We start from the raw sequence: 27264 nt of genomic DNA, 5'->3' as shown, positions 1-27264 counted from the left end.
ACTCAAATATTAATTTACTGTCTACATACTGTTTCAAACTGATAATTATCTTCTGTGTTCAGCAGTAGTGGATTGTTTGGTTATCCTTGGTGGGTTACCACTTGAGTGATAATCTAAATCTAAACTTGAAAGTAGACTGGTTTTTAAATAATTTACAGTGCATGTTAGGACTAAAATGAAGAAGGGTCAGGTGAAAGCCTAATTTATCTTAATGAAAATATGTTATATATACTGGCAATGATGTGACAGCAGAGAGTCAGGATAATTTTTTTTTAAATTGAGGAGAACAATGATATTGCTTTTATTGAGAATAAGCCCAACCTAGGGCACTGGGAGTGCATGAGTCACTTATATAACAAGTGATCCACATATGTATAGTAACTACTGTCACCTACTACAACCGCAGCCCTCGTGGGATCATGACCACTCAGTGTTTAACAGCTACCTCTGCTGAGTAACAACAATGAAGACACCAGTCCAAAGTAGCCAGTGTTTACCAAGCCTTCCTTTTTTTCCTATTTTTAAAATGATCACTCTCAACAAATTTTGTGTGTGTGTTTAAGTACTTTCTTATTTATGAGCCCCTCAGGCACAAGACATGTTATTATCAAGCCCCTTATATACCATCTAATATAAATTAACATAAGCACATATAATCTCTAAGGTAAAAAAAAAAAATCATCATGAAGAATCCTCATGGAGCATCAGGCAGTTGTAGAAACACAAAAACCAGACACTTTTACACTTTTATTCACGGTGCTGCCTTCTTCCCTGCTCTACAAGGCATTTTTGCTTAAACATCAGCCTCTTTAAGACATCACTGCAATGTCTGGTTAACAGAAACTGACATATTTACATAATAACAGCTGATTTTCATGTAAGTCTTCACAAACAATCTAGAGATACTGAAAATACTCTGTGGCTTTGAAGCTTTGTGAAGTTAAAACTTTTTTCAAAACATTTCTATTCTCTCTTCATGATGAAAAGCAGTGGACATTATCTAAGGCCCACTTCAAGGAGCTATTAGCTCCACGAAGGCAGGGCCTGTCTTGTATGTCAGTGATTCTCTGGAGTCTGGCGGCACCCAGCAGGGCAGCAAATTATATTTCTTGAATTCTTGGAGAAATACATGTCTTATTAGACTAATTTATACATCCGTTTTTCTTCTTGACAATTGAGTTGTTTGGCTACCCATAGAGGCATTTTTTCAGACCAGAACAAGATCTAATGTATTCTAATATTTTCATCTTGAAAATGTGAAATAAGAAAGAAGACCAGGTCCACAGAAGTTTACAGACCAGTGAGGCTTACAGGCTACAGAAGTTTGGCTACTTGACTTAAACTCACCCTCTTCCACCCAGCCCAGTGCTCTTTGAACCACACTCTACACACTGTTCCTCCTTTAGGTCTCTGTAAAAATCAAATTTAAATCAACTGGCTTTTTAAAAAAGAATATATTTTCAGGTATATTAAGAAAAACTAAAAAATTAGTTTGTAAAAGCCTTTTATTGTATCCGTGCCATACACAGTGAAAAATAACACTCCTAAAAAAAAGAATGCTACCTTTTCCACAACATTTTATTTTAAATAAAACTTCAAGTACTCTTACATAGGTACAAAAAAAATTCTGATCTATTTGCCTCCAACAGGCCACCACAACACACAGTAGATAAAACACAGTGGTTACAAATGTCTTTTAAATTTATTTCTGAGGCAAGGCAAATGGGAGGGAAATGTTTCTATGAAAAAATACTGTGTGCGTAGGAAATTGTCACAATTTTATTCCACATGGATACAAATGATTATACTTTAATTTAGGCCCTGGTGGCTTAAAATTATATAACAAAATAGAAAAATGGAAAACTAATATCCCCTACACCCTGTTTCAAAGGCAGGCACTACCAAGATTAAGGAGACGCCACAGTGTTGGTAGAGGATAATTACTGTACAGACTGTATAGCTATCATTACCTTGAGACGAAAATAAAATGCTACAATCCTCTAAGGCATGAACAATAATGTCTGCAAACAATATATACACATAATACATATTTAAAACAAGACTTAATATAAACAAGAATGAACAGTATATACATGTCAATGTTTTCACTGTTTTGAAATACAATTTAACTACACAAGTGATGCAGCAACATATATATATAAATGTACTTGTAACTCTACAGTAAAGTTTCTTTTTGGTGCTTTTATAGCACATCAGTGTAAACAGTTTAACTTGGCTTTGTTTTATATTTTAAAACATTCCTTGTTGTATTTTCAAGATTTAAAGCAATTTTCTAGTTCTTCCTTTTCACAGAAAACGAAGATTCTGGATGTGGTTTAATCATAAATAATTCATAAAATTAAATACATTCACTAAAAAATAAACTACAAAGTAAAAAAATGAAAAATAGATATTTATTGAGAGGGAAAGGAGAACCATTTCCCACGTTAGAGCTCTGGTGTTGAGTATTCAGTGCGATTTGATATATTTTAATTGCTATTGCACTATAACACCCCTTCCTTTGAAAATTCTTTGGGTGTGCTTCCCTGTTCTACCTAAATTAGTTGATAAATCACACAAACCAATAACCGAGGGCCTTGGTTGTTGTAGGAGTGAAGCCTTTAAAAATGGTATCATTCTTCTGATACTTTTTTTTTTATACTTATCTTAAGGAAAAAGAAAGTCATTATGCATGTGCCTTGCACGTTTATGTAAATACAGTTCACATTGCTGGTCTCATTTGTCCTTGTTTCAAAGGAAAAAAATAAAGAGATTATTATAACTTCAGCTCACTTTGAAAGTATCTGTCCACTTTTTTTCAAAATACTTCCTCATATTGTGGCCAGCTCTGCCTATATCAGAATCATCTTCATTAAATGTTTCACAGTTGTCAAAAACAAGCCTGACATCTAGAGCAAAGGTTTCAAGGTTTGGATACCTGAAAGAAAACACATAATTAGAGATTGCTTTCATAGAGTGGATTTGTTTTGTAAACAAAACAAGAGTTAATAAAGGGTAACAATGAAAGAAAAATGATTAGGATAACTGCATTTAAACTGATATATATGATACCCTCTTATAAATGGAACATTTAAAAATTTTTGTGTGTTCTGAAACATACTGGATTTAAAGAACAGGTTAAATGGGAAAATAGATTTCTCCGAAGATCAAAACATATTTCAACAGGCATTTTCCCCATAACCTGTCTCCTGTTTGACCTGTATCACACAATTCTGTCACAGGACCTATCCCACTTGACTAGTTTATTAAGTTCTCTGACCAAATGTATCACTTGCAGGATCCTATTATCTGTATTTGAAAATGCTCAGCTGCAGTAGAAATCATGTCAATGCTCCCCATGCAACGATAAAAATTACACTTTTCCTGTAGCTTTTATATACACCCCAAGATACGGTGCTCTGTGTTAAGTCTTCCCCATTTCCCATTTCTCTTCTCTTCATATATGCTCTTCTGCCCAAGCATTAGAGTATGATGAACTCAAACAAGCAAAACAAGCATATGCTATGTCTCTACTAGAGGTAACATTATAAGGGTCTGTCTTTCAACAAAAAGTACTATGGCTTCTGTGCTTCTCTGGTGGGATAAGCTCAATTCTCTTTCTCTGTAGAAAAACAGAAAAGAGAAAAGAAAGGTGGATGAATCTACGTAAGCTTATTAGTAAGAAGGGAATGGTCATTTCAAGCCAACTCAAGCCAATTCAACAAATTTTAAAAGACAGCTTTTAGAAATGCAAATTTTAAGTTAACTCTAACCTATGACTAGCTGGATACTAAAATAATGTAACCATTAAAAATATCCCATGAGTGTAAATCAGTACAACCACTATGAAGAATAGTTTGTAGGTTTCTCAAAAACTAAAAACAGAGCTACCATGATATCCAGCAATCCCACTGCTGGATATATACCCAAAAGAAAGGAGATCACTATATGAAAGAGATATTTGCACTCCTATGTTTGGTGCAGCACTGTTCACAACAGCCAAGATTTGGAAGCAATCTAAGTGTCCATCAAAGGATGAATGGATAAAGAAAATGTGATACTTAAAAACACAATGGAGTACCATTCATTTATAAAAAAAAGGAGATTTTGTCATTTGAAACAATGTGGATCAAACTGGAGGTCATTATATTAAGTGAAATAAGCCAGGCACAGAAAGACAAACATCATGTGTTCTCACTTATTTGTGGGATCTAAAAATCAAAACAATTGAGCTCATGGGAACAGAGTAGAAGGATGGTTACCAGAGGCTGGAAGTGCAGTGGGGAGGTGGGGATAGTTACTGGGCACAAAAAAATAGAAGGAATGAATAAGACCTAGTAGGTGATAGCACAGCAAGGAGACTATAGTCAATAATAGTTTAATTGTACACTTTAAAATAAGTAAAAGAGTAGAATTGGATTATTTGTAACACAAAGGATAAATACTTGAGGTGATGAATACCCAATTTTCCATGATGTGATTATTATGCATTGCATGCCTGCATCTCGTGTAGTCTATAAATATACACCTACTGTGTAGCCACAAAAACTTAAATAAAAATTAAAAAAAGAGAAATACCCTATGAGGCACTGACGCTGTGAGAACTTGTCGAAGTGGAATTCTATTTCTTTGGTGACATATCTTGTATGACCTTTCACTCCCTTCTTCTGTGTGATAATGAAAGGAATATTTCTCTATGTGTAATGTGCTCACAGAGTTAAGTCAGCCCTTAGGTAACCTCATCCATTTTCCTAGAAATTATTTGCTTATTATTATTGAGGTTAAGAAATTCACATAAAATAAACCATATGAAGGTGGACGATTTAGTGGCATTTAAGTCACAAGACTGTATTATCATCACCTCTAAAACACTGTCATCACCCTGAAAGGAAAGGCCATACTCATTAAACACTTACTCCCTATTCCTTCATCTTCCCAGCACCTGGCAACCACCAATCTTTTATCTGTCTCTATGGATTTATCTATTCTAGATACTTCATATAAATGGAATCATACAATATGTGTGGGAATAATTTTTATAAAATATTTTAAAGTTAATTTGAGAACTACTTCTCTCTTTGTTCCTTACCCAAAGAAAAGGTTAATGATTAACATTAGGGAGAGTGGAATCCAGGAGAGAATTCTAGGTGAGATTCTCGGTGAAAAAAGTATACAACTCATATGTGTGTCCTTCCTTTATGGATGGGGCAGCTAATGGAAATCAGAAAAATTCATTTAAGTAGGCCCCTCCCTCTATTATAAAAATTTCTAGTTTAAAAATTTGAAATATGGTTTGTGAGTTTTGGTTCCAACTCATTAATTTTGGCTTGGACAAACAACTCAAAGTGGAAAGTTCAAGGAGCTTGAATCCACTGAGTTTTGCTTCCCACACAGTTGGCATCACAAACAGGATTACACAGACTATTTCCTTCTCTCTTCCTCTTCCCCAAAGGAGCTCTGATTTGGTAGCTCTTTTTTTTTTTTTTTTTTTTTTTTGCGACAGTCTCACTCTGTTGCCCAGGCTGGAGTGCAGTGGCGTGGTCTCAGCTCACTGCAACCTCCACCTCCGGTTTCAAGTGATTCTCGTGCCTCATCCCTGAGTAGCTGGGACTACAAGCATACACCACCACGCCCAGCTAATTTTTGTACTTTTAGTAGAGACGAGAGTTCACCATATTGGCCAGGCTGATCTCAAACTCCTGACTTTAAGTGATCCATCTGCCTCCACCTCCCAAAGTGTTGGGATTACAGGCATAAACCACCTCGCCTGGCCCATATGATTTTGTAGCATTTTTTTATTATATATATTTCTAAGCCTATTTGTTTTAAGAATTTTGAGGTTTACATTAATCTTTTATCCAGGAATTGGAAGATGATGGAAGTTAAAATCAAGAGTTAACTTAAATACTAGTAAAGTTTTCATGTGTAATTCTTTTTCTAGGCCATGTTAGTTACAAATTTCATTGTGCCATCCACCTAGACAACTGACCATTTTGATAGAACAAACAAACGAGGCCGGGCCTGGTAGCTCACGCCTGTAATCCCAGCACTTTGGGAGATGGAGGTGGGCGGATCACCTGACGTCAGGAGTTTGAGACCAGCTTGGCTAACATGGTGAAACCCCGTTTATACTAAAAATACAAAACATTAGCCAGGCGTGGTGGTATGTACCTCTAATCCCAGCTACTTGGCAGGCTGAGGCAGGAGAATTGCTTGAACCCCAGGGGGGCAGAGGCTGCAGTGAGCCGAGATGCACCATTGCACTCCAGCTTGGGCAACAAGAGTGAAACTCTGTCTTTAAAAAAAAAAAAAAAAAAAAGAACAAACAAAAGAACTAGTCCATATCTAGATAACAGTGTTTACATATTGGAACCAATCAGTACCAATCAATCATTTCAATGGTTTTAAATGCTTCCTGAATTTAGGCAGGTCCCTTCTGTAATTAAAAAATAATAAAACAAAACAGACATAAACCTTTGGACGACTGTTATTTCATCCTCCAAAGAAATAAATTAGTCATTTGGTCAACCTAGTAAATCACTTGATATATGTGAGGGACACAGATAATTATAAGTTCTATTTAACTCTTCTAAATTGAATATAAATCATAGAGTACAGTTATTTTCACCAAAAAAATGTATAGGAAGAACTAAATAATATACTAGATAATAACAATGTGATTAAAATATATGTTTTATGAGTATCAGGAAAGCCTCCCAAAATAAGTAACTTTATTCCTGGAATAGGATTGCAGAGAGAATATGGTAGAGAAGAACAACTAATAGTTTTCTCTCCCACATTTCATAAATGGAATTTTGGTATTCTCCAATAACTCACATTAAAGCTCTTAATATGTAAAGCTTCCAGAGATCTTCTATTTTTACATTGTGATAATCTAACAATATTTGAGTCAATTTTTGTTAAATCCATGTGACGTGTGGTCGATACTCCATGGATGCAGAATACAAATTCCGGCTTATATGTTACTTACTTTGGGAGGCTCTCCTAATACTTTTCCTTACCTTCAGCTTGGGTTGGTGGTGCTCTTTCAATGTCAAAAGCAGGTCTATTACACTGGTTTTTAATTTCTTAAATAATTTTAGTTGGTTTCTCTTCTACAGCATTCTACTCTAACCAAATACGCGCGTGTGAGCGCACATGCACGCACATACACACACACACACACACACACACACACACACACACACACACACACACACCTGCCTCAAAGGCAGGGCCTAGATCTTGCTGTTGATTAAAATATCTTTGGCTCATGACAAACATGCCTAGCATATATCAGGTATTCAATAAATATTTAGTGAACTGAAATGATTTACTTACTGTCCACTACTTAGTTTCTCTCTAATTGTGGAAAAATCCATAGGCTTCTTAATAACTTTCTTATAACCAGGAACAAGTTTCAAGTTTACAGGAAGTAGAAAAGGCCATGCATCCTCATGAGTTTCCATTTCAGTCAGAATCATACTAAAGAAAATAATGATTGAAATCAGTATCCCTACTTTACAATTATCTTATTTTTTAATTAAAAAAGCTTTCAGTTATTTTATATATATATGAGACAGGGTCTTGCTCTATCGCCCAGGCTGGAGTCTAGTGGCACCATCTTGGCTCACTACAACCTCTGCCTCCTGGGTTCAAGTGATTCTCCTGCCTCAGCCTCTCGAGTAGCTGGGAATACGGGTGCACGCCACTACACCCAGTTAATTTTTGTATTTTTAGTAGAGACAGGGTTTTGCCATGCTGGCCAGGATGATCTTGAACTCCTGACCTCAGGTGACCTGCCTGTCTTGACATCTCAAAGTGCTGGGATTTCAGGCGTGAGCCAACGTGCCAGGCCCAATTATAATCTTTCAAATAAAACTCAATGCAAATTAACACTAAAAGAAGATAAAGGAATACATTTACTATATTACACATTTTCTTAACATTTATGCTTTATATTTTTTTATTTCCACAAATTGTCAGAAAGGAAGCTTTGATATGGTAAAAGGTTTCTAAACAAATAAAATGGGACATTATAAATACACAGTGCATGAAAACGGAAATAATACCTGCAAAGAGCTAGGTCCTTGGAGTCATCTCTTTTCGGTTTCTTAACTGAAGTAAAACTTTCTTGTTTTGACAAGTTAATAGAAGTGTTTTCTTCCATTTTTCTTTTCTTGAGGTCTTTGTTTCCTCTTTTTAGTGAACTACTTGTAGATGCAGAGTCTTCATCTTCAGTGTCTCCTGTTAAAGTTACCTTCTTGCCTTTCTTTGACTCATTAGTCTTTTTTCCTTTGACATGAAGTTTTTTGATTTTTAGAGTTTGACCACTTGCCTTTAATTTAAAAAAGGGAAATGAGGTGTAAGAAAGTGACTGTCTACAGACCTTCTATTATTTTAAATTATGAAAAGTCTGACAGGACAAACGAGTAAAAAGAATAACTCGGATTTAGAATGTTGATAACTCTATTATTCTTAAGGAAGTTCTGTGTATTTCTTCCTCTCATAATATAAGGATAAAATCTAATAAAACATGAAAGGTCTATTTATCTTAAGAATTCTTAAAACTTGAAGATGTTGATCTCATGGTAATTCATCTACAGAGGGTGTCTGCAGTATTCTTTCAGGCTAGGTCACTACTTGAATGAGTTTAAAGATACAAAAGAATTAGGAACAAAGATGAATATAAATCAAAATACAGAGATTGTTAATAAGAAAGTTGAAGAGGTAATAAAAAGCCAGGCCAAAAATGAAAAAGAGCTAAGGAAGTGTCAAATAGAGAAGTCCAAGTGATCAAATCTACTAGAAATTGATTTTTTTTCCAGGATAAAAAATAAAAAGTATTTGCAATAAGAAGAGAGTTCCACAAACTTGTGGTTCCCAGGTGTGAACAAAGCAGTGGTGAAAGATGGGATAAAAAGATATCTGTTTTTGAGAAAAACAACATAGAAAGAAAGACATAAAGGACACTATACTTGGAATCAAACGATATGAATTTCAGCTATGGCTCTGCTACTAACTTTAAGCAAAAATATTTGTGAGGCCCTGTTTTCTCATTTTAAAAATAAGGATGACAAGCCACATACTTGCTAGTCATTCTAGCTCTAGAATTACATGCAAAAAAGAAATCTCAACGTGGTCTTATGCAATGTAACTACAAATTGCAGGCAGCACACTGCTGCAACAAGAAGGGTGCCCCACCCTGTATTCGTAGAGAAAAAAACCCTGCCTTTTGAGAGTTAAATGTTATAATAAATATAATAGATCATAAAAGAAAGATAGGTAAAGTTCTGGCAATGTATGACTTTTATTTTTATTTTCCAAATATGTGGTTAACACCAAACACTTTTAGAAAACTATTACCTTAACCAGATTGTTAAGAAATCCTAGACTGCAAAGTCACATAATCAGTGTAGCAATAATTTAAAGTTGGCTGTTTTTCTTTTTTTTTTTTTTTTTTTTGAGGCAGTCTCACTCTGTTGCCCAGGCTCGGAGTGCAGTGGTACAATCATGGCTTACTGCAGCCTCAGCCTCCGGGGCTCAAGACATCCTCCCACGTCAGCCACCCGAGTATCTGGGGCTACGAGTGTGTGCCACTATGCCTGGCTAATAAAGTTGGCAGTATTCTTAAAACTGGCTGAAAAACATTTCTTTGGAGTATTTCATAGCAGTTTCTTTGAGGATTTCATGATCCCTGCCAGTACATTACTTAAAAATGCTCTCAAGCAGTTAAAATTATTTGCTTCTTTATTGGCAGGTTAAAGTATAGTTAAGGAGATATTTTAATTGACTAAGGCAAACCATAAATTCAACGCTTTCACCATATCATATCAAAGAATCACAATCCCCGTCACTAACTGAAATAATTAATATGTTTTATTCAGTCTCTTCTCCACTTATTTATATTCATTAAAATCTGATTATTTTGGGTTTTTATATTACACTGAGCTTTTAGCACTCTGAAATCATTAAAAAAGAGAGTACTTAATGAAGAAAAAGTTCATTTAATGACAAGTTAGATTAAATAGCTGTGTTACTTAAAACAGAAAAAATTTTATGAATAGGGGGCCAAAACATCTAGTTTCTACTTGAACTAAAATATTATTTGGGATAATTTTCTAACAAATTAATACTCACAATAAGAAAATATGAAATTGGGCCAGGCATGGTAGCTCACACCCGTAATCCCAGCACTTTGGGAGGCCAATGGGGGCGGATCACTTGAGGTCAGGAGTTTTAGACCAGCTTGGCCAACATGGTGAAACCCCATCTCTACCAAAACTACAAAATGTAGTCAGGTGTGTGGTGTATGCCTATAATCCCAGCTACTCAGGAGGCTGAGGCACGAGAATCACTTGAACCTGGGAAGCAGAGGCTGGGCTGAGATCACACCACTGCACTCCAGCCTGAGTGATGGAATGAGAGACTGTCTCAAAAAAAAAAAAAAAAAAAAAAAAAAAACAAAGGGAAGTATGAAATTGAAACCACAGAATAAAAAAACTTGTGTAAAAAAGACAAAAAAAAAATGATGTGTGTCAACTGATCTCATTAAATAGCGCAAATACACATATTTCAAAAGCAAACTTTCATCAAGTTACTCCATTACCTATTATTTTGCTCTTGGGCAGGGCATCCCCCCAACCCCCATCACCTTTTCTTGGCTACAATACAAATTCAAAGAGGAACTTAGTGGGTCTTAAGCAACACTTACCAGATTTCATGAACAATAGCACATATCTTTCCTGTTTATATATTGATATAAGTCACAAACTGGTGGCTCACAGGCTCCGAACAGGCCACAGAATGTATTTGGTTCATATAATGCTTGTAAAAATTCTGAATTTGTTTCCAATATTTAATATTTGGGAGGACATAAAAATCCATAGTCTCGACTTCCCTTGAAATACGAGTGGGTTCTCGAACATGGGGCCCACATTCCTACATGACAGCAATTGGGTGAAGTGGAGCTTTGACTGTTAAATTTAAATAGGGCCATGACTTCCCTCTTTGCCACAGTGCCCACGAGGGGTCCAATGAACTCTTTCATGTCATTCGTTTGAATTTTGCAGGCACTGAAGTTTCAAATGTCTAATAGTGAGTTTGTGTGTGTATGTGTGTGTATATCTAAGAGTGTGTACTAATACAATTGGACCTCCATATCTGCAGGTTCTACATCTATGGATTGGACCAGCTGCAAATGGAAAATATAAAACAAAGGCTGGGTGCAGTGGCTCATGCCTGTAATCCCAGCACTTTGGGAGGCCAAGGCAGGCAGATAACTTGAGGTTAGGAGTTCGAGACCGGCTTGGCCAACATGGCAAAACCCTTGTCTCTACTAAAAATACAAAAGTTAACCAGGCGTTGTGGCGCACGCCTGTAATCTCAGCTACTCAGGAGGCTGACGCAGGAGAATTGCTTGAACCCGGGAGGCGGAGGTTGCAGCAGTGAGTCAAGATCATGCCACTGCACTCCAGCCCGGGCAACAGAGTGAGACTCTGTCTTAACAGAAAAAAAAAAGAAAATATAAAACAAAAAATCCAACCCCCTCATAACAATAAAAAACAATAAATAAAAAACAATATGGTATAATAACTATTTGCATAGCATTTATGTTTTATTAGGTATTATAAATAATTTAGAGATGACTTAAAGTATATGGGAGGATGTGTGTAGGTTGTATGCAAATAATATTCCATTTTATATAAAGAACTTGAGCATCTGTGGACTCTGGTATCCATGGTGGATCCTGGAGCTAATCTCTTGCAGATACTGAGGTATAGCTATGTTGTATATATATGCACACACACATAAACAAACACATACACATCTTTTCAATTCTGTGATCCTGTGATCACATATATACATACATACACACATACATACACGCACAGTAAAAACAATCAGGATAATGGATGCAGAAAAACCCACTTGAGAGCAAGGTATATATATAGTATAAATATTTTTAAATAACTATGAATTAACTGGAAAGATACTTTAAAAACTTTAACTCTTCCTTATATATCAAAATCAATGTTTAGAGTTTTATTGTTGTAAGAAACATCTAGTTCACTACATTTAAAAAACAAAAAAAGCAGAAGTTTAGAAAGTTGTATGCACATAGAAGCGCTCAAATGAGATTACAGATCTTATGTCTCCAAGTCTACTCCTTGAATGGCAGATAGCTAGGACACTAATTTAAGAGAATTTATTGAAAACAAACATCCAACGACCTACCAGGTAATACTCCCAAGACCGAAAACACTTATCTGTTAGTAATTCATAGAGTGTTAGAGAAACTTTCTATAACTTAACAGTTATGAAGTTAAAAGGTAATTTTATGTACAATCAGTGAAGACTGCTGTTGTTATATTTAACTATGTATGACAAAAACGATCAAGTAATGAGAATAATCAAAATAATAAAAAAATGACTATTAGTGAATATGATGCCATGTAAGACTACTTGCTATCTTGTGAAATATAGTCTAAAATATAATAAAGTATTAAAGTAAACATTTCACATAACTATAAAGTTATAAAAACTTTTACATGTATGACCTTATTTGATCTTCACAAATAAGATACTATCCCATTCTACAGAGCAGATACTATCCCATTTTACAGATAATAACCTTGAGGCAAAGGAAGCACTCCAATGTTTACAGATCAGGGAGGTGGGGAAAAATCAGTGAAGGAGATCTGAGAAGAAGCAAAGACTGGAAAGAAAACCAGGTGAGTATGGTATGCTAGAAGTCAAGTGAAAATGTTTCAAGGAGGAGAAAGTGTTCAGCTCTATCAAATGTAATAGGTCAGATGACATAGGCACTGATCACTGGAGTGGGAAATGTGAATGCTGTCTGTGGCCATGGTAAGAGCACTTTTGGAGAAGCTGTGGAGGTGAAAATCTATAGTGAGCTCAAGAGTGAATCAGGGCCGAGTGTGCTGTCTCACACCTGTAATCCCAGACTTCGGAGGCTGCAGTGTGAGGATCAGCTGAGCCCAGGAGTTTGAGACCAGCCTGGGCACATACTGAGAACCCATCTCTACAAAAAAAAAAAAAAAAAAAAAAAAAGCCAGGCATAGTGGCACAGGCCTGTAGTCCCTGCTGCTTGGGAGGCTGAGGTGAGAGGATCACTTGAACCTGGGGGACTCAAGACTGCGATAAATCGTGATAGTGTCAATGCATTCCAGCCAAGGCAACAGATCAAGATTCTGTCTTAAACAAAGAGTAAACCAGAGGAGAGATATTAGATAGAACCAGAACAAAACATTTTCCGAGAGTTTTTCTGTAAATGGAAGGAAAAAATGGAGGAACTGGATCAAGGGAGAAGTGAGGACAGAAGAGGGTTTTTGTTTAGTTTTCTTAAGATGGGAGAGATAGCAGCACATCAGTAGGCTAAAGAGAGGAACCCAGTGGAGGAGAAATTGGTGATGCAGGAGAAGGGAGAACTGCTGGAATAACATTCCCAAGGGGGTAAGAAGGGATGGAATCTGAGGCACAAGTGGGAAAAATCGCTTAGTTAGGAGTTCATGGCAACAGCAGAGAAGGTAAGGTATGTGAGCCTGGATGCAGAAGGACAGCAGATGTGGTGGCGAGATGTGATATTTTCTTCTGATTGCTTCCATTTTCTCAGCTGAATGACAATAAGCTGAGAATTAAGATGGAGGAGACAGAGCTAGAGATAAATTGTTGACATCATTAAAGGCCCTCTAACACCTTGCTTATTTATTTATTTAGAGATGGAGTTTCACTCTCGCTCAGGCTGGAGTGCAGTGGCATGATCTGGGTTCACTGCAACCTCCACCTCTGAGGTTCAAGCGATTCTCCTGCCTGAGCCTCCCAAGTAGCTGGGACTACAGGCATGTGCCACCACTAATTTTTGCCTGGCTAAAATTTTGTATTTTTAGTAGAGATGGGGTTTTGCCATGTTGGCCAGGCTGGTCTTGATCTCCTGGCCGCAAATGATCTGCTCATCTCAGCCTCCAAAAGTGCTTGGATTACAGGCGTGAGCCAACATACCCGGGCCTTAATGCCTTGAATTTAAAGGCTGAGTATTGCACAGCTATATTCAGATACAAAGGTATAGGTGCTAGAGAAATCAGAGAGTTGTATTAACCAGAATAACGGTTTTTACTAAGGGCAGGTGCAGGCAAAGGACCTAATGGTGGAAGCAATGATTGGGATGATAATGGGATAATGACACCTAAGACAGATTAGGAGGAAAGACAGGACATGAAATGGGAGAGCAACAGTGAAAAGTCTTAAGACAAACTGTAAGTCCTGTGAGATCAAAGGATTGTTGGAGTTGAAGTGCTACAGGGAGTGAACTGGAAGGGAAGAAAGGAGGTGGACAGATGGATGTTTGAAGTGAGTTTATGGAGAGGTAGTTAATAATTAGGTTAAGAGACTGTTAATAATTAGCTTACTGTTAATAATTAGGTTAAGAGTTTAAATATGGGAGAAAGTAACTGAGGTAGGGAATACCTAGAGTCTGCCTTCAAAATATAAACACCATAAAACTCTGCATTTTGATCTAGTAATTAAAAAGTTGTTTGGAGCTGGGTGCAGTGGTTTGCATTTGTAATTCCAGTGACTTGGCAGGCTGAGGTAGGAAGATTGCTTGAGATCAGGTATGAGACCACTGTAGGCAACATAGCAAGACCGTATCTCTCTCAAAACAAAACAAAAAAAAAAGAAAAAAAAGAAAAAAAAATTAGCTGGGTGCAGTGCACACCTGTAGTCTCAGCTACTAAGGAGACTGAAGCCAGAGGATTGCTTGAGCCCAGGAGTTTTAGGCTGTAGTGGGCTATGATCATACCACTGCACTCTGGCCTGGGCAACTGAGACCCTGTATTTAAAAAAAAAAAAAAAGATAAAATAAAACAAAAAGTTTAGTTTTAGATCGTCTTACCTTAGCAATGCAAGCTGGACAAAACCAATCTCCATCTGGGATTGTTGTAATCTTGGGTCTATGGCAGTAGGTATGACAGCCTTTGTCACAGCCATCACAAAGAAGAAGCAGTTCTTCATTATCTCCCTTTCGACAGATTTGGCAGTACTATAATACATGAAAAATCATTTAAAATTAACCATCCGCCATGAATAATAGTTATTGGGATGTTCAATGCACCATAATTCCTAATTTATATTAGTAATGAACATTCCGCTTGCTAACAAATATATAGTAGCCATACACATCTATGTATCTTTCGTTACACAGATATGGACCACATGACGGGTGAGCAGTTCTGTTGGGGTAAATGCTGTGGGGTAAATGCACATTTCAAGTACACTGCAAAGAACAAAGCTTAGAGGCAGAATGCCTGCACACATTTCAGAAGCATGTACACATTAACATATGAAATAATTAACATGACATTAGAGCACATAAAGCAATGAATAGCTTTAATACATGGTGTTTTCTTTTTTAATGTGCTTCATCTTTTGCTTATCTTAGCATCCTCATGATATCCTGAGAAAGAAATAAGAGTTAGAGTATTTTTTAAAATCAAAATTAGAAAACTTGTATTAGTATCATAATTATGTATAATTAAAAGATAACCCTAGATTTTTGACTAATTCATCTATACATATTGTAATAGATTGGAAAATGTGTTCAAACTGGGAAACTTTGAAAATCAACCCAAATCAAACATGTGTCACAAGTGCAGAAAATGGATCCTACAAATTTCTAAGGAAAAAAAGATACATGTAAGAAATTAAGAGGTCATTATTTATTTTTTTAGAATTAAAAATAAAACTAGTTATTTTCTATTGAAAATTTTCTAATATAAAAATTTTAAATCTGCAAAAAGAAGACTTTTTCCACATACATATATTCTGTACAGTAAGTTTTACAAAGGAAAGAAGAAAAGTTAGACAAGTAAAAACTTTCAAGATGGCTGTAAAAGATGGTAAGCACTAACATTGTTTTTTGACAACTAGTTCATATTCCAGTCACAAAAGAAAATGTTCTGCAGTCCATATTTTAAAAAATGAAAACATTTAACCAGAAACCATTTAACTACTTTAAGTTAGGTATTTATATGCTCTTAAAAACAAAATAGCTTAACTATTCAAACTTACTTTAATTTTCAATGCAACATTATATCAGTCTGGGAAAGTCTAAAATGGTCTTATATAACTTAGTATGTATACCAATGATAGCTGTAGAATCTTATCAAAACAGCAGACACACTATTCAAGTTGACAAATGTTTATCAAATGTATATATTATATATTTCATATTAACATTGGCATGGTTACCACGAGCAAAAGCAGCAGAGTTTAATATTCCAACAATCAGTATCCATTTTATGACCTTTCCTAACATCAACATCACTGAATACCTTAAGATGGTGTTATTTCTCCATATTTGAGTTACATTGTTAAAACTTCTACTGTAAAAGTATTCACTGAGACATAACAATGCAAGGTTATATTTATATCCCTGTAACAACACAATTTAAAGATGAGACTCATGAACATAAGTAAATACTCATTGTTTTCTCTACTAGGTAACTATACATACTACAAGGTCTGTCTTACATCTCACACTTAGGATTTAAAAATAAAATTATTTCCTGATACTTTTAAAGAAAGAGTGACAGATATCAAACTCGTAACAATTTTGAAAAATTATAGTAATAGCTCATAATATGTTACAGTAAATATATTATTATTTGGTTTTAATTCCTCTGCTACTACAGTAAAAAATAGTGGATGCTGCCTACTGTTTAACAACAATATAAAGTATACCGTGGGCAGAGAATTATCTGGAGGCAAATTATGACAACTCCCTCTTTTTCTTGGTAAGCTTGGTCTTTGTCCAACAGGGTATTTCTAAAGATATTGAGCACTTTAATATTTTGTTAGGACTTACTATGAGGATTACTATAGGCACTGTAATGTGTCTAAAGGTTATAAAGTGCTTCTTAATCTTTGAATATGAAACAGTGCCTTCTTTTCAAGGTAGTTTCATAGCAAAAAATGTATTATTAAGCATTTTAAAAAGGAAATGAAGATTGTGAGAGCTGGAATTATATGATTAACAAGGGTAGATGAAGAACAGGGGAAAGGTTAATGAATTTGCAAAAATGGAAATAAAGCTATAGATTGCAGAATTTATATCAATATAAAAGCAGATTTTGATACAAGTTTTAGGTTTCTGTGTATAAGTTTATAATAAAACTGAACACATCATGATGATTGCTTTGGTGTAGATGAGAAAAATATAAATACAAATTTCATTTTGATCTAGGACTTAATATTTTTTTTTCAATTTTATTTACAGACAAGGTCTCACTATGTTGCCCAGGCTATAGTGCACTGGCTATTCTCAAGTGTGATTATAGCACACTATAGCCTCGACTCCTGGGCTCAAATGATCCTGCCTTGGCCTCTGGAGTAGCTGGGACTATTGGCATGTACCACCATACCTGGCAAGAACTCAGTCTCAGTTTCTCTCTTTTTAAAAAAAATCATTATTGCCTAGATCTCACCAAATATATTTGTCTAAGGTGACTTTCAAGCTGGTTTTAATAATAATTTTTAGAAGGAAAAAATATTTGTATCTGGTAAAAACAATACTAAATGAATCGAACAGTGCCTTAAAATTTATAGTAAATTCTGGGCCAGGTGTGGTGGCTCATGCCTGTAATCCCAGCACTTTGGGAGGCCAAGGCAGGCGGATCATTTGAGTTCAGGAATTCAAGACTAGCCTGGCCAACACAGTGAAACACTGTCTTTACTGAAAATACAAAATTTAGCTGGGCGTAGTGCTGCATGCCTGTAATCCCAGCTACTTGGGAGGCTGAGGTAGGAGAATCGCTTGAACCCAGGAGATTGAGGTTGCAGTGAGCTGATATTGTACTACTGCACTCCAGTCTGGGCAACAGAGACTCTGTCTCAAAAAAAAAAAAAAAAAAAAAATTATAGTAAATTCCAATCTGAATTGAGAAAGGCCTGTATTCGAGCATATTATGAAACTGCAGATTCGTAGATATTTTAGGAAGCAGTGAAAAACCATAGAAGAAACGTAATTTATTTGTGTGGAATTAATAAGGCCTTGAGTAGTCTAAGCATAAAGGTAAAAACGAAAGAAAGATTGCTAAGTTATTTAAGAATCACTTCTTTTCTTCAGGGGAACAACCATTTTAAATAAAGGAATTTCACCTTTAGCCATTCGTGAAAAGAATCTCAAATGTTTAAATTTTAAAGCTAGTCCGTAATTCAAAGTAAATGGTGGCTGGGCACGGTGGCTCACGCCTGTAATCCTAGCATTTCGGGAGGCTGAAGCGGGCGGATCACCTGAGGTCAAGAGTTTGAGACCAGCTTACCCAACACAGTGAAACCCCGTCTCTTCTAAAAAATACAAAAATTAACCAGGTGTGATGGTAGGTGTCTGTAATCCCAGCTACTCAGGAGGCTGATGGAGGAGAATCACCTGAACCCAGGAGGCGGAGGTTGCAGTGAGCCAAGACTGTGCCACTGCACTCTAACCTGGGTGAGTAAGACTCTGTCTCAAAAAAAACCAGTAAATGTTAAAGTAATTCATAAAAGACTACATAGAATAGATAATTCCATATATGGTAATACAAAAGAGGCAAGAGGGACACTTGTATGTGATTTGAAATAAATATTTCTCTGGAAAACATGAATTATAGCTTTGCATTTTGAACACACAGCATTTTGGTACCTGACATAAAATAGAGATTTTTGTGATAAACTAAATGATAAACTAATTGGGGTTGTAGAAAGGTGAAAAACCAATTTTAATTAGTAGAGGAAAGATTAAAGGATCTACTATTCATGTCAACCACATCCGATGCCAAACACATGATATAAGCACATAAACTAAGAGTTCTCTGCTTATTTTGTATTTACTAATCTAAGTGCTTCTTAGAATTAAAAAATGAAAAGTGATAGAAAAAGACATTTTAGCAATGCAGTAATATAGCAGGTAATGTTAGCAATGGAACTGTTTACAACAGTGAAACGGCCTTCAAGATTTAGATTAACAACTATTGTGCTGACGGAATGTGGGAGACAACTTCAGTTAGAGCTATAAATGATATTCAAAGGAGGCAGAAGCAAGATTTTAAAAAATAAAAGATAACACATTTGAAAGATTCCTTCAGTAAGGAGGAAAGTATAAAAAATCTTTTAGAATTAGAAAAACTCTCAAATATAGCATACATTATTATGACAGTAGGTAATGTATAATTAAGAAAGATCTGGAGGTTGGAAGAAACAGGACAAAGTAAATTAGTTATAATATTTCTTAAATAAAAACACTTACAACTTTCATAATTGATTTTTCCCATGCTATTGATTTCTGTAATTGCTGAATGCACAGAGCTACCTGTGCAGCACTGCGAGCTTCTGATAATGCCCTTCTCCATACCCTGAGCCCTGGAGCAATATCCTCTTCAATTCTGCATTGAAATATAGAAAAATTAAGTAGGTCATGTCCACACTTACGATTACTGAATGTGAAACAATCATCACACTGAAAGCCAAGCAATGACAAGAACATGTAACAGCCAATAAGTATAAGGCTTAAGCAACTAAATTTGATGTAGTGCACAGACTGTGGCTACGTGCCTCAAAGCTTAGTCACAACCAGGTAAATGTAAGATCACTTTGCAGGATTATCAACGCACATAACAAAAAAAAAGTTTTTACAAAGCACCATGCAAATAGCACGATCCGTATGGATCACAGACATACAAGAAGATACATAGATAACAGGCAATAGAAAATAGGCTCCAATTAGCAAAGAAGCACAATAATTTTTCAAGTTAATCTCAATAACCTACCCGTCACCATCACCACTAATGGATGGTGCAGGAGCAGGGACAGTAACTGTGCCCACATTATCCAGTTTGATCTGAATGGTGGTACTTAAGGGGCTCTTCAGATACCTTCTTTCAATGTTCCGCTCCAAATCAGCCAGCCTGGTTACAGCTATATCTAGGGGGTTGTCACTCTTCCGTTCTAGTGCATGTGCACTGCTTTCTTCTTCGCCAGTAAATTCTCCATCATGCTCCTTGCACAATTTAGTAAATGACTTATGTTCAAAATATACCAAGTCCTCCCTTTCTGATGCAGGCTCTGGACACATCCAACCCTATATATCAAGAGAATAATGTTATTATGGTTTCCTCTTAAAATGCCAGATGGGTGAATTACCTTTACTTAAAATATAGCATTGGATACGGGCAGATCTCAAGGATCATTACTAAAAGATTTTACCTTGTGTTTCCTAAAACTAGGTAGAAATAAGAAGAAAAAATTAAAAGAAATAGTTGTAAGAAAAGTTTGAAAAATAAAAATTAAAAACTTTTGATATTATAAACAATGTAAGAACAATCAGCAAAATATTTTGAAGGATTTTAGACTAAAATCTTATCAGTTTCATTGGATGACTTAAATGGAAATGCCTGGGTAGCCTCTGAGCTTTGCTCTTCCTTTCTGTTTTCATTCCTTCCATTATTCTTCTGTACAGGTCCTTCTGTGCTCACCATTTTTCCTTTGACTGCAGGGGCTTCATAAATACTATTACCTTTATCTGTATTGCTTTTCTCTGCTCCTCTTCACCTCATTAACACCACTCATTTTGTAGCTCTCATGTTAAGATTCACTTTAACATGAAAGGGTCCCCTGACAGGAATCCTTTCCTGACCTCTTTCAGGAGCTAAGTCCCACTCTGACAGGTTCTCACAGGACCATGCTCCTTAGCCTTGTCATAAATACAGTGTTATACTAGTGTGATTATTTGATGAATATTTTTCTACTTCTAAATTCCATGAGAGCAGGGACTATGTCTGCTTTTACTCATTTATCTCCAGTACAGTGCAGGCAAATAATGGGCACTCAATACATGTATGCTGACTGAGTAATCAAAATCCTTCAAAGGATTTTTGATCCTCTAGCTCAAAATCCTTCAAAGATTTCCTATTCTTTAGGAAATGTTCACCATAGCATTCAAGTACCTCAATCTATCCCTTTTCATGTTCCCATTCACACATCTTATGTTGCAGTCAAATTCTATAACTTGCTATTCCACAAACACGGGATAAGCTTCCCAATCCTCATGCTCTGCTCATGCTGTTCCCACTTGCTGGTATGATATTCCCTGGTCTCTAACTGTCCAAACCATACTCATTTTCTTCAGTTCCATTTCAACTTCTACATGAAATCTTCCATGATCTCTTCCATATCTCTGCCAGAAGTCAGTATTCTTTTTCTAAATTCATGCATTACTCTGTTCTCAACAATCAGTTACTAGATTCTGCATATATGTATATGTCTGATCTCCCTATTATATGACAAGCTTTATGATGGTAGGAACAAAATTTTATCCAATTTTTTGATGTCCACTGCCTGAGATGCAACAGGTATTTAATAAATGCATATTAAATGAAAAACAGAATGAACTTAAACATCTCTTCAGATATAATTATTTTATTTTATATACTAGGATCAGTTCTTCCCCTTTAACTCAGCAGAATATTTATATTTAGAAAGGAAGAATGGACTCTAAAATAGTGGCACAGATGCAAGCTGGCTTCAGTTCCTGCTCCCACTGACCCCCTGCCCCTGCCGCCAACCACTCAGAAAACCAAAAATAAATATACGGCACTGAGATGATCACCAGCAACATCCCAAAATTCAAATATGAGGATGAGACAGTTCCCAGGGCAAGAGAGAAGTGAAAAAACTCCGAGCAGATGGTAAGAGAATTGGACTTCCACATCCATGATGCTTCTCTATCCTCATTCTACCGGGAACCAAGCACACAGAAAATTTCCCCCAAATTCACAGTTTCTAGACTGAAAAAAGTGAGATCAAGGTAGACAACCAGCTTATTCACTATGAAAAACAGTGTGAAGTTTCCTCAAAAATCTAAGAATGGAACTACCATATGATCTAGCAATTCTATTAGTAGGTATACATAGAAAAGAAAGAAAATCAATATATGGAAGAGATATTTGTACTCTCATATTTACTGCAGCAATATTCACAATAGCTAAAATATGGAATCAACCTAAATGCCCATCAATAGACAAATGGATAACGAAAATGCAGTATATTTATAGGATAGAATATTATTCAGTCATAAATAATGAAATCCTGTTATTTGCAGCAAAATGAATGGAACTGGAGGACATTATCCTTGGTGAAATAAGCCAGATAGAGAAAGACAAATTATTATATGTTCTCACTCATGTGTGAGAACTAAAAAAGCTACTCTACTCTAGAATGTAGAAAGTAGACTGGTGGTTACCAGAGCCTGAGAAGGGTAGTGAGAGAGGGAGAATAAGAGAAATTGATTAATGGGTACAAATATATGGTTTGATAGGAGAAATAGGAGAACACATAAAGATGATTAGACTAAATCAGGAAAACAAATCATGATTTGAATAAAAAAATCAACAAATAGACAGATATAAAAAAGAACCAAACAGAAGTGCTAGAGCTAAATAATTCAATGAATAAAATAAAAAATACAAGACTGGACCAAAAATACAGAGTAGACCAAGGAGAAGAAAGAATTTCTGAACCCAAAGATTGGTCTTTTGAAATAACACAGGCAGACCAAGGCGGTGGGGAGGGGGGGAAGAAAGAAAGAAACGAAAACAAACAAAAAGGAAAAAAGAATGAAAAAGTCTATAGGATTTATGGGACACCATTAAGCAAACAAATATTCTTGCGGGTGTTAGAATAAGATGAAGAGAAGGGAAAATGTGAGGAAAACAAATTTAATGAAATAATAGCAGAAAACTTCCCACGTCTTGGGAGAAAGATGAAAATTCAGCTCCAGAAAGTTCGAAGAATCCCAAGAAATTCAACCCAAACAGGTCCTCTCTGAGGCATATTATAGTCACCCTGTAAGAAGTCAAAAGACAAAGAATTCTGAAAGCATTAAAAGTGTCAAGTCACATATAAAGAAATCCTCATTAGACTAACAGTGGATTTCTCAGCAGAAACCTTATAGGCCAGGAGAGAATGGGATGATATATTCAAAGCAGTGTGAGGAAAAAACCCTGCCAGCCAAGAATATTATATCCAGCAAAGCTAGCCTTCAGAAATGAAGGAGAAAAAAAGTCTTTTACAGACTGAGGGAAACTGAAGGAATTCATCACCACTAGACTAAACATGCAAGAAATGCTCAAGGAGTCTTATATGTGAAAGTAAAAAGATGATAACCACCATCATGAAAATATGAAACTATAAAACTCACTGGGAAAGCTAATACACAAAGGAGAAAGAGAAAGGAAACTATTACACACATAATTTTAAAAAGCCTGATGATAAACCGTTATCCCTATGGAAAAACACCCAGTCACAAAAATAAATAATAATCAAGGAAGTAAGGAACAAAGGATTATACAAAACAACTGAAAAGCAATCAATACAATGACAGGAGTAAGCACTCACTTATAAATAGTAATCCTGAACGTAAATGAATTAAATTTCCCATTTGAAAGACATAGACTGGCTGGCTGGATTAAAAAAACGAGTCCCAACTACATGCTGCTTGTAAGAAACTCTTCTCACTTGTAAAGACATATGCAGACTGAAAGTGAATGGATGGATAGAAATATCCCATGTAAATGAAAATCAAAGTGAAGAGGAATAGTTATACTTATGTCAGATAAAAAAAACCTTCAAGTTAAAAGCTGTTAAAAGACACAAAGAAGGACAATTATATAATAAAGGGATTAATTCAACAAGAGAATATAATAATTGTAAATATATATGCACTCAATACCAGAGCACTCAGATACATAAAGCAAAATATTATTAGATCCAAATGTAGAGGTAGATCCTAATATGATAAAGGCTGGGGGTTTCAACATACCACTTTCAGCACTGGATAGATTTTCTAGACAGAAAATCACTTTGCACCATAGATCAAATGGACACTTATAGAACATTTCATCCACCACATGCAGATGCACATTATTTTCATCAGTACATGGGACATATGCCAGGACTGAACATATGTTAGGACCCAAATCTCGAAAAATTTTAAAAATTTGAAATCATATCAAGTATCTTCTCTGACTACATGGAAATAAACTATAAATCAATAACAAAAGGAACATTTAAAACTATGCAGATACATGAAACATAAACAACAGGGTCCTGAACAATCACTGGGTAAAAAAAGAAATTAAGAATGAAATTTTAAAATTCCTTGAAATAAGTGAAAATAGAAACACAACATTCCAAAATGTATGGGACACAGCAAAGGCAGTATTCAGAGGCAAGTTTATGGCAATAAATGCCTACATCAATAAAGTAGAAAGATTTCAAGTAAACAATCTAGCAATGCTCTTCAAGGAACTAGAACTGCAAGAACAAATCAAACCCCTAATTAGTAGAAGGAAAGAAACAAGATCAGAGCAGAAATAAACCAAAGTGAGACAAAAATACAAAAGATCAACAAAACAAAAAGTTACTTTTGCTAACAATAAAACACCTAGGAATGCAGCAAACCAGGGAGGTGAAAGATCTCTACAATGAGAATTACATCACACTGCTCAAAGAAATCAGAGATGACACAGATGGAAAAACATCCCATGCTCATAGATAGGCATAATAAGTATCATTAAAAGGGCCATACTGCCCAAAGCAATTTACAGATTCCATGCTATTCCTGTAAAACTGCCAATGAAATTCTTCACAGAACCAGAAAAAACTATTTAAAAGTTCATATAGAACCAAAAGAGAGCACAAATAGCCAAGGCAACTTCACCTCTTGGGCTCAAGCCATTCTCCCACCTCAGCCTCCCAAGTAGCTGGGACTATAGGCACGTGCCACTATGCCCAGCTAAGTTTTGTATTGTTTGTGGGGATGGGGTTTTGCCATGTTGCCCAGCCTGGTCTCAAACTCCTGAGCTCAAGTGATCCTCTCACCTCCGCCTCCCAAAGTTCTGGGATTACAGGCATGAGCCACCGTGTCCGGCCTCAGCAGCATTTTGATACATGAACAATGAATTCACTGAAAAAGAAATCAAGAAGGCAATCCCATTTACAATAGCTACCAAACAAACAAAAACAAAAACAAAAACCCAACTATAGGAGTAAATTTAACCATAGAAGTGAAAGACTTCTACAAGGAAAACTATAAAACACTGATGAAAAAAACTGAAGAGGATGAGAGGATACAATCATGCTTATGGATTGGAAGAATAAATATTGTTAAAATGACAATACTACCCAATGCCATCTACAGATTCAACACAATCCCTATCAAAACACTAATGACATTCTTCACAGAAATAAAGAAAAAATATTAAATTGTGTGTGGAATTACAAAAGACTCTGAATAGCTAAAGCGATCCTGAGCAACAAGAACAAAGCTGGAGGTATCAGACTACCAAGACTTCAAAATAAACTACAAAGCTGTAGTAACCAGAACAGCATGTACGGGCATAAAAACTGAGACACAGACCAAAGGGATAGAATAGAAAACCCAGAAATTCATCCATACCTCTACAACCAACTGCTTTTTAACAAAGGTGCCAAGAATGCTCATTGTGAAAAGAATAGTCTCTTCAATAAATGGTGCCAGGAAAACTGGATATCCATATGCAGAGGAATGAAACTAGGTCCCCACTTCTTATTCTATACAAAATCAACTCAAAATAGATCAAAGACTTAATGTAAGACCCCAAATGATAAAACTACTAGGAGAAACAGGACATTGTTCTGGGAAAATATTTTATATATAAAACTTCAAAAGCACAGGTAACAGAAGCAAAAATAAACAAATGCAATTATATCAAATGAAAAAACTTCTGTACAGCAAAGGAAAAAGTCAACAGAGTGAAAAGAAAAGCCACAGAATGGGATAAAATATTTGCAAATAATACATTTGAAAGGAGATTAATATCCAGGATATACAAGCAACTCAAATATCTCAACAGAAAAAAAAAAACAAAAACAAAAAACCAATTAAAAATGGGCAAATAATCTGAACAGACATTTCTCAAAAGAAGACATATACATGGCCAACAAATATACAAAAAAATGCTCAACATCACTACTTATCAGGGAAATGCAAATCAAAGCCACAATGAGATATTATCTCACCCCAGTTAGAATGGCTATTATAAAAAAAGAAAAAGAAAAAAAGAAAAAAAAGGTCATGCGTGGTGGCTCACGCCTGTAATCCCAGCACTTTGGGAGGCTGAGGCACGCAGATCATGAGGTCAGGAGATCGAGACCATCCTGGCTAACGCGATGAAATCCCGTCTCTACTAAAAATACAAAAAATTAGTTGGGCATGGTTGTGGGCGCCTGTAGTCCCAGCTACCAGGGAGGCTGAGGCAGGAGAATGGCGTGAACCCGGGAGGCAAAGCTTGCAGTGAGCCAAGATCGCGCCACTGCACTCCAGAGCCTGGGCGACAGAACAAGACTCTGTCCCCCTGCCAAAAAAAGAAAAAAAAATGAGATGCTGGTAAGAACGCACAGAAAAGGTAACTCTTACATACTGTTGGTGGGAATGTAAACTAGTATAGCCACCATGAAGGACAGTATGTAGGTTCCTTAAGAAACTACAAATAGAGTTATCATATAATCCAGCAATCCTACTACTGGGAATTTATCCAAAGGAAAAGAAAATTGTTGTATTGAAGAGACATCTGCATCCCCATGTTTACTGCGGCACTACTCACAACAGCCAAAATACAGAATGAATCCAGGTGTTCAACAACAGATAAATGGATAAAGAAAATGTGGCAAAAATACACAACAGAATGCTATACAACCAAAAAAGAATGAAATATCCTGTCATTAGAGGCAACATAGATGGAACTAGAGGACATTAAGTGAAATAAGCCAGGCACACAAAGTTAAACATTGCATGTTCTCATTCATGTGGAAGCTTAAAACAAATTGATCTCATAGAAGCAAAAAATAGAGCAGAGGATACTATAGGTTGGAGAAAGTGGGGACAGGGAGGGATAAAGAGAGGTTTGTTAAAGAATACAAAACTACTGGCTGGCCATGGTGGCTCACGCCTGTAACCCCAGCACTTTGGGAGGCCGAGGCGGGAGGATCACTTGAGGCCAGGAGTTTGAGACCAGCCTGGGCAACATAGCAAGACCGTATCTCTGTAAAAAATAAAAATAATTAGCCAGGCAAAGTGGCAGTGCACACCTGTAGTCTCAGCTACTAAGGAGACTGAAGCCAGAGGATTGCTTGAGCCCAGGAGTTTTAGGCTGTAGTGGGCTATGATCATAC

The 27264-nt window shown here is 36.1% G+C and overlaps 1 protein-coding gene across 1 annotated transcript in view; it reads right to left on the bottom strand.

Annotated features, from left to right (window-relative positions):
- Positions 1–1487: 1487 nt before the first annotated feature.
- BAZ2B (bromodomain adjacent to zinc finger domain, 2B) overlaps positions 1488–27264 on the bottom strand; it is a 426507-nt gene continuing 400730 nt past the window's right edge. Inside the window, exons 36-41 of the mRNA XM_011947122.1 lie at positions 19929–20134; positions 19304–19439; positions 14915–15061; positions 8073–8338; positions 7342–7485; positions 1488–2938 (exon numbers count right to left, since the gene is read on the bottom strand). Of these exons, the coding sequence (XP_011802512.1) occupies positions 2785–2938; positions 7342–7485; positions 8073–8338; positions 14915–15061; positions 19304–19439; positions 19929–20134 (1053 nt within the window). The 3' untranslated portion in view covers positions 1488–2784. The remainder of the gene's footprint in view (positions 2939–7341; positions 7486–8072; positions 8339–14914; positions 15062–19303; positions 19440–19928; positions 20135–27264) is intronic.

The sequence above is a fragment of the Colobus angolensis genome, unplaced genomic scaffold (assembly GCF_000951035.1).
Source record: "Colobus angolensis palliatus isolate OR3802 unplaced genomic scaffold, Cang.pa_1.0 Scaffold259, whole genome shotgun sequence".
Classification (NCBI taxonomy): Eukaryota; Metazoa; Chordata; class Mammalia; order Primates; family Cercopithecidae; genus Colobus; species Colobus angolensis.
This window is presented reverse-complemented; position numbering and strand designations above follow the sequence as displayed.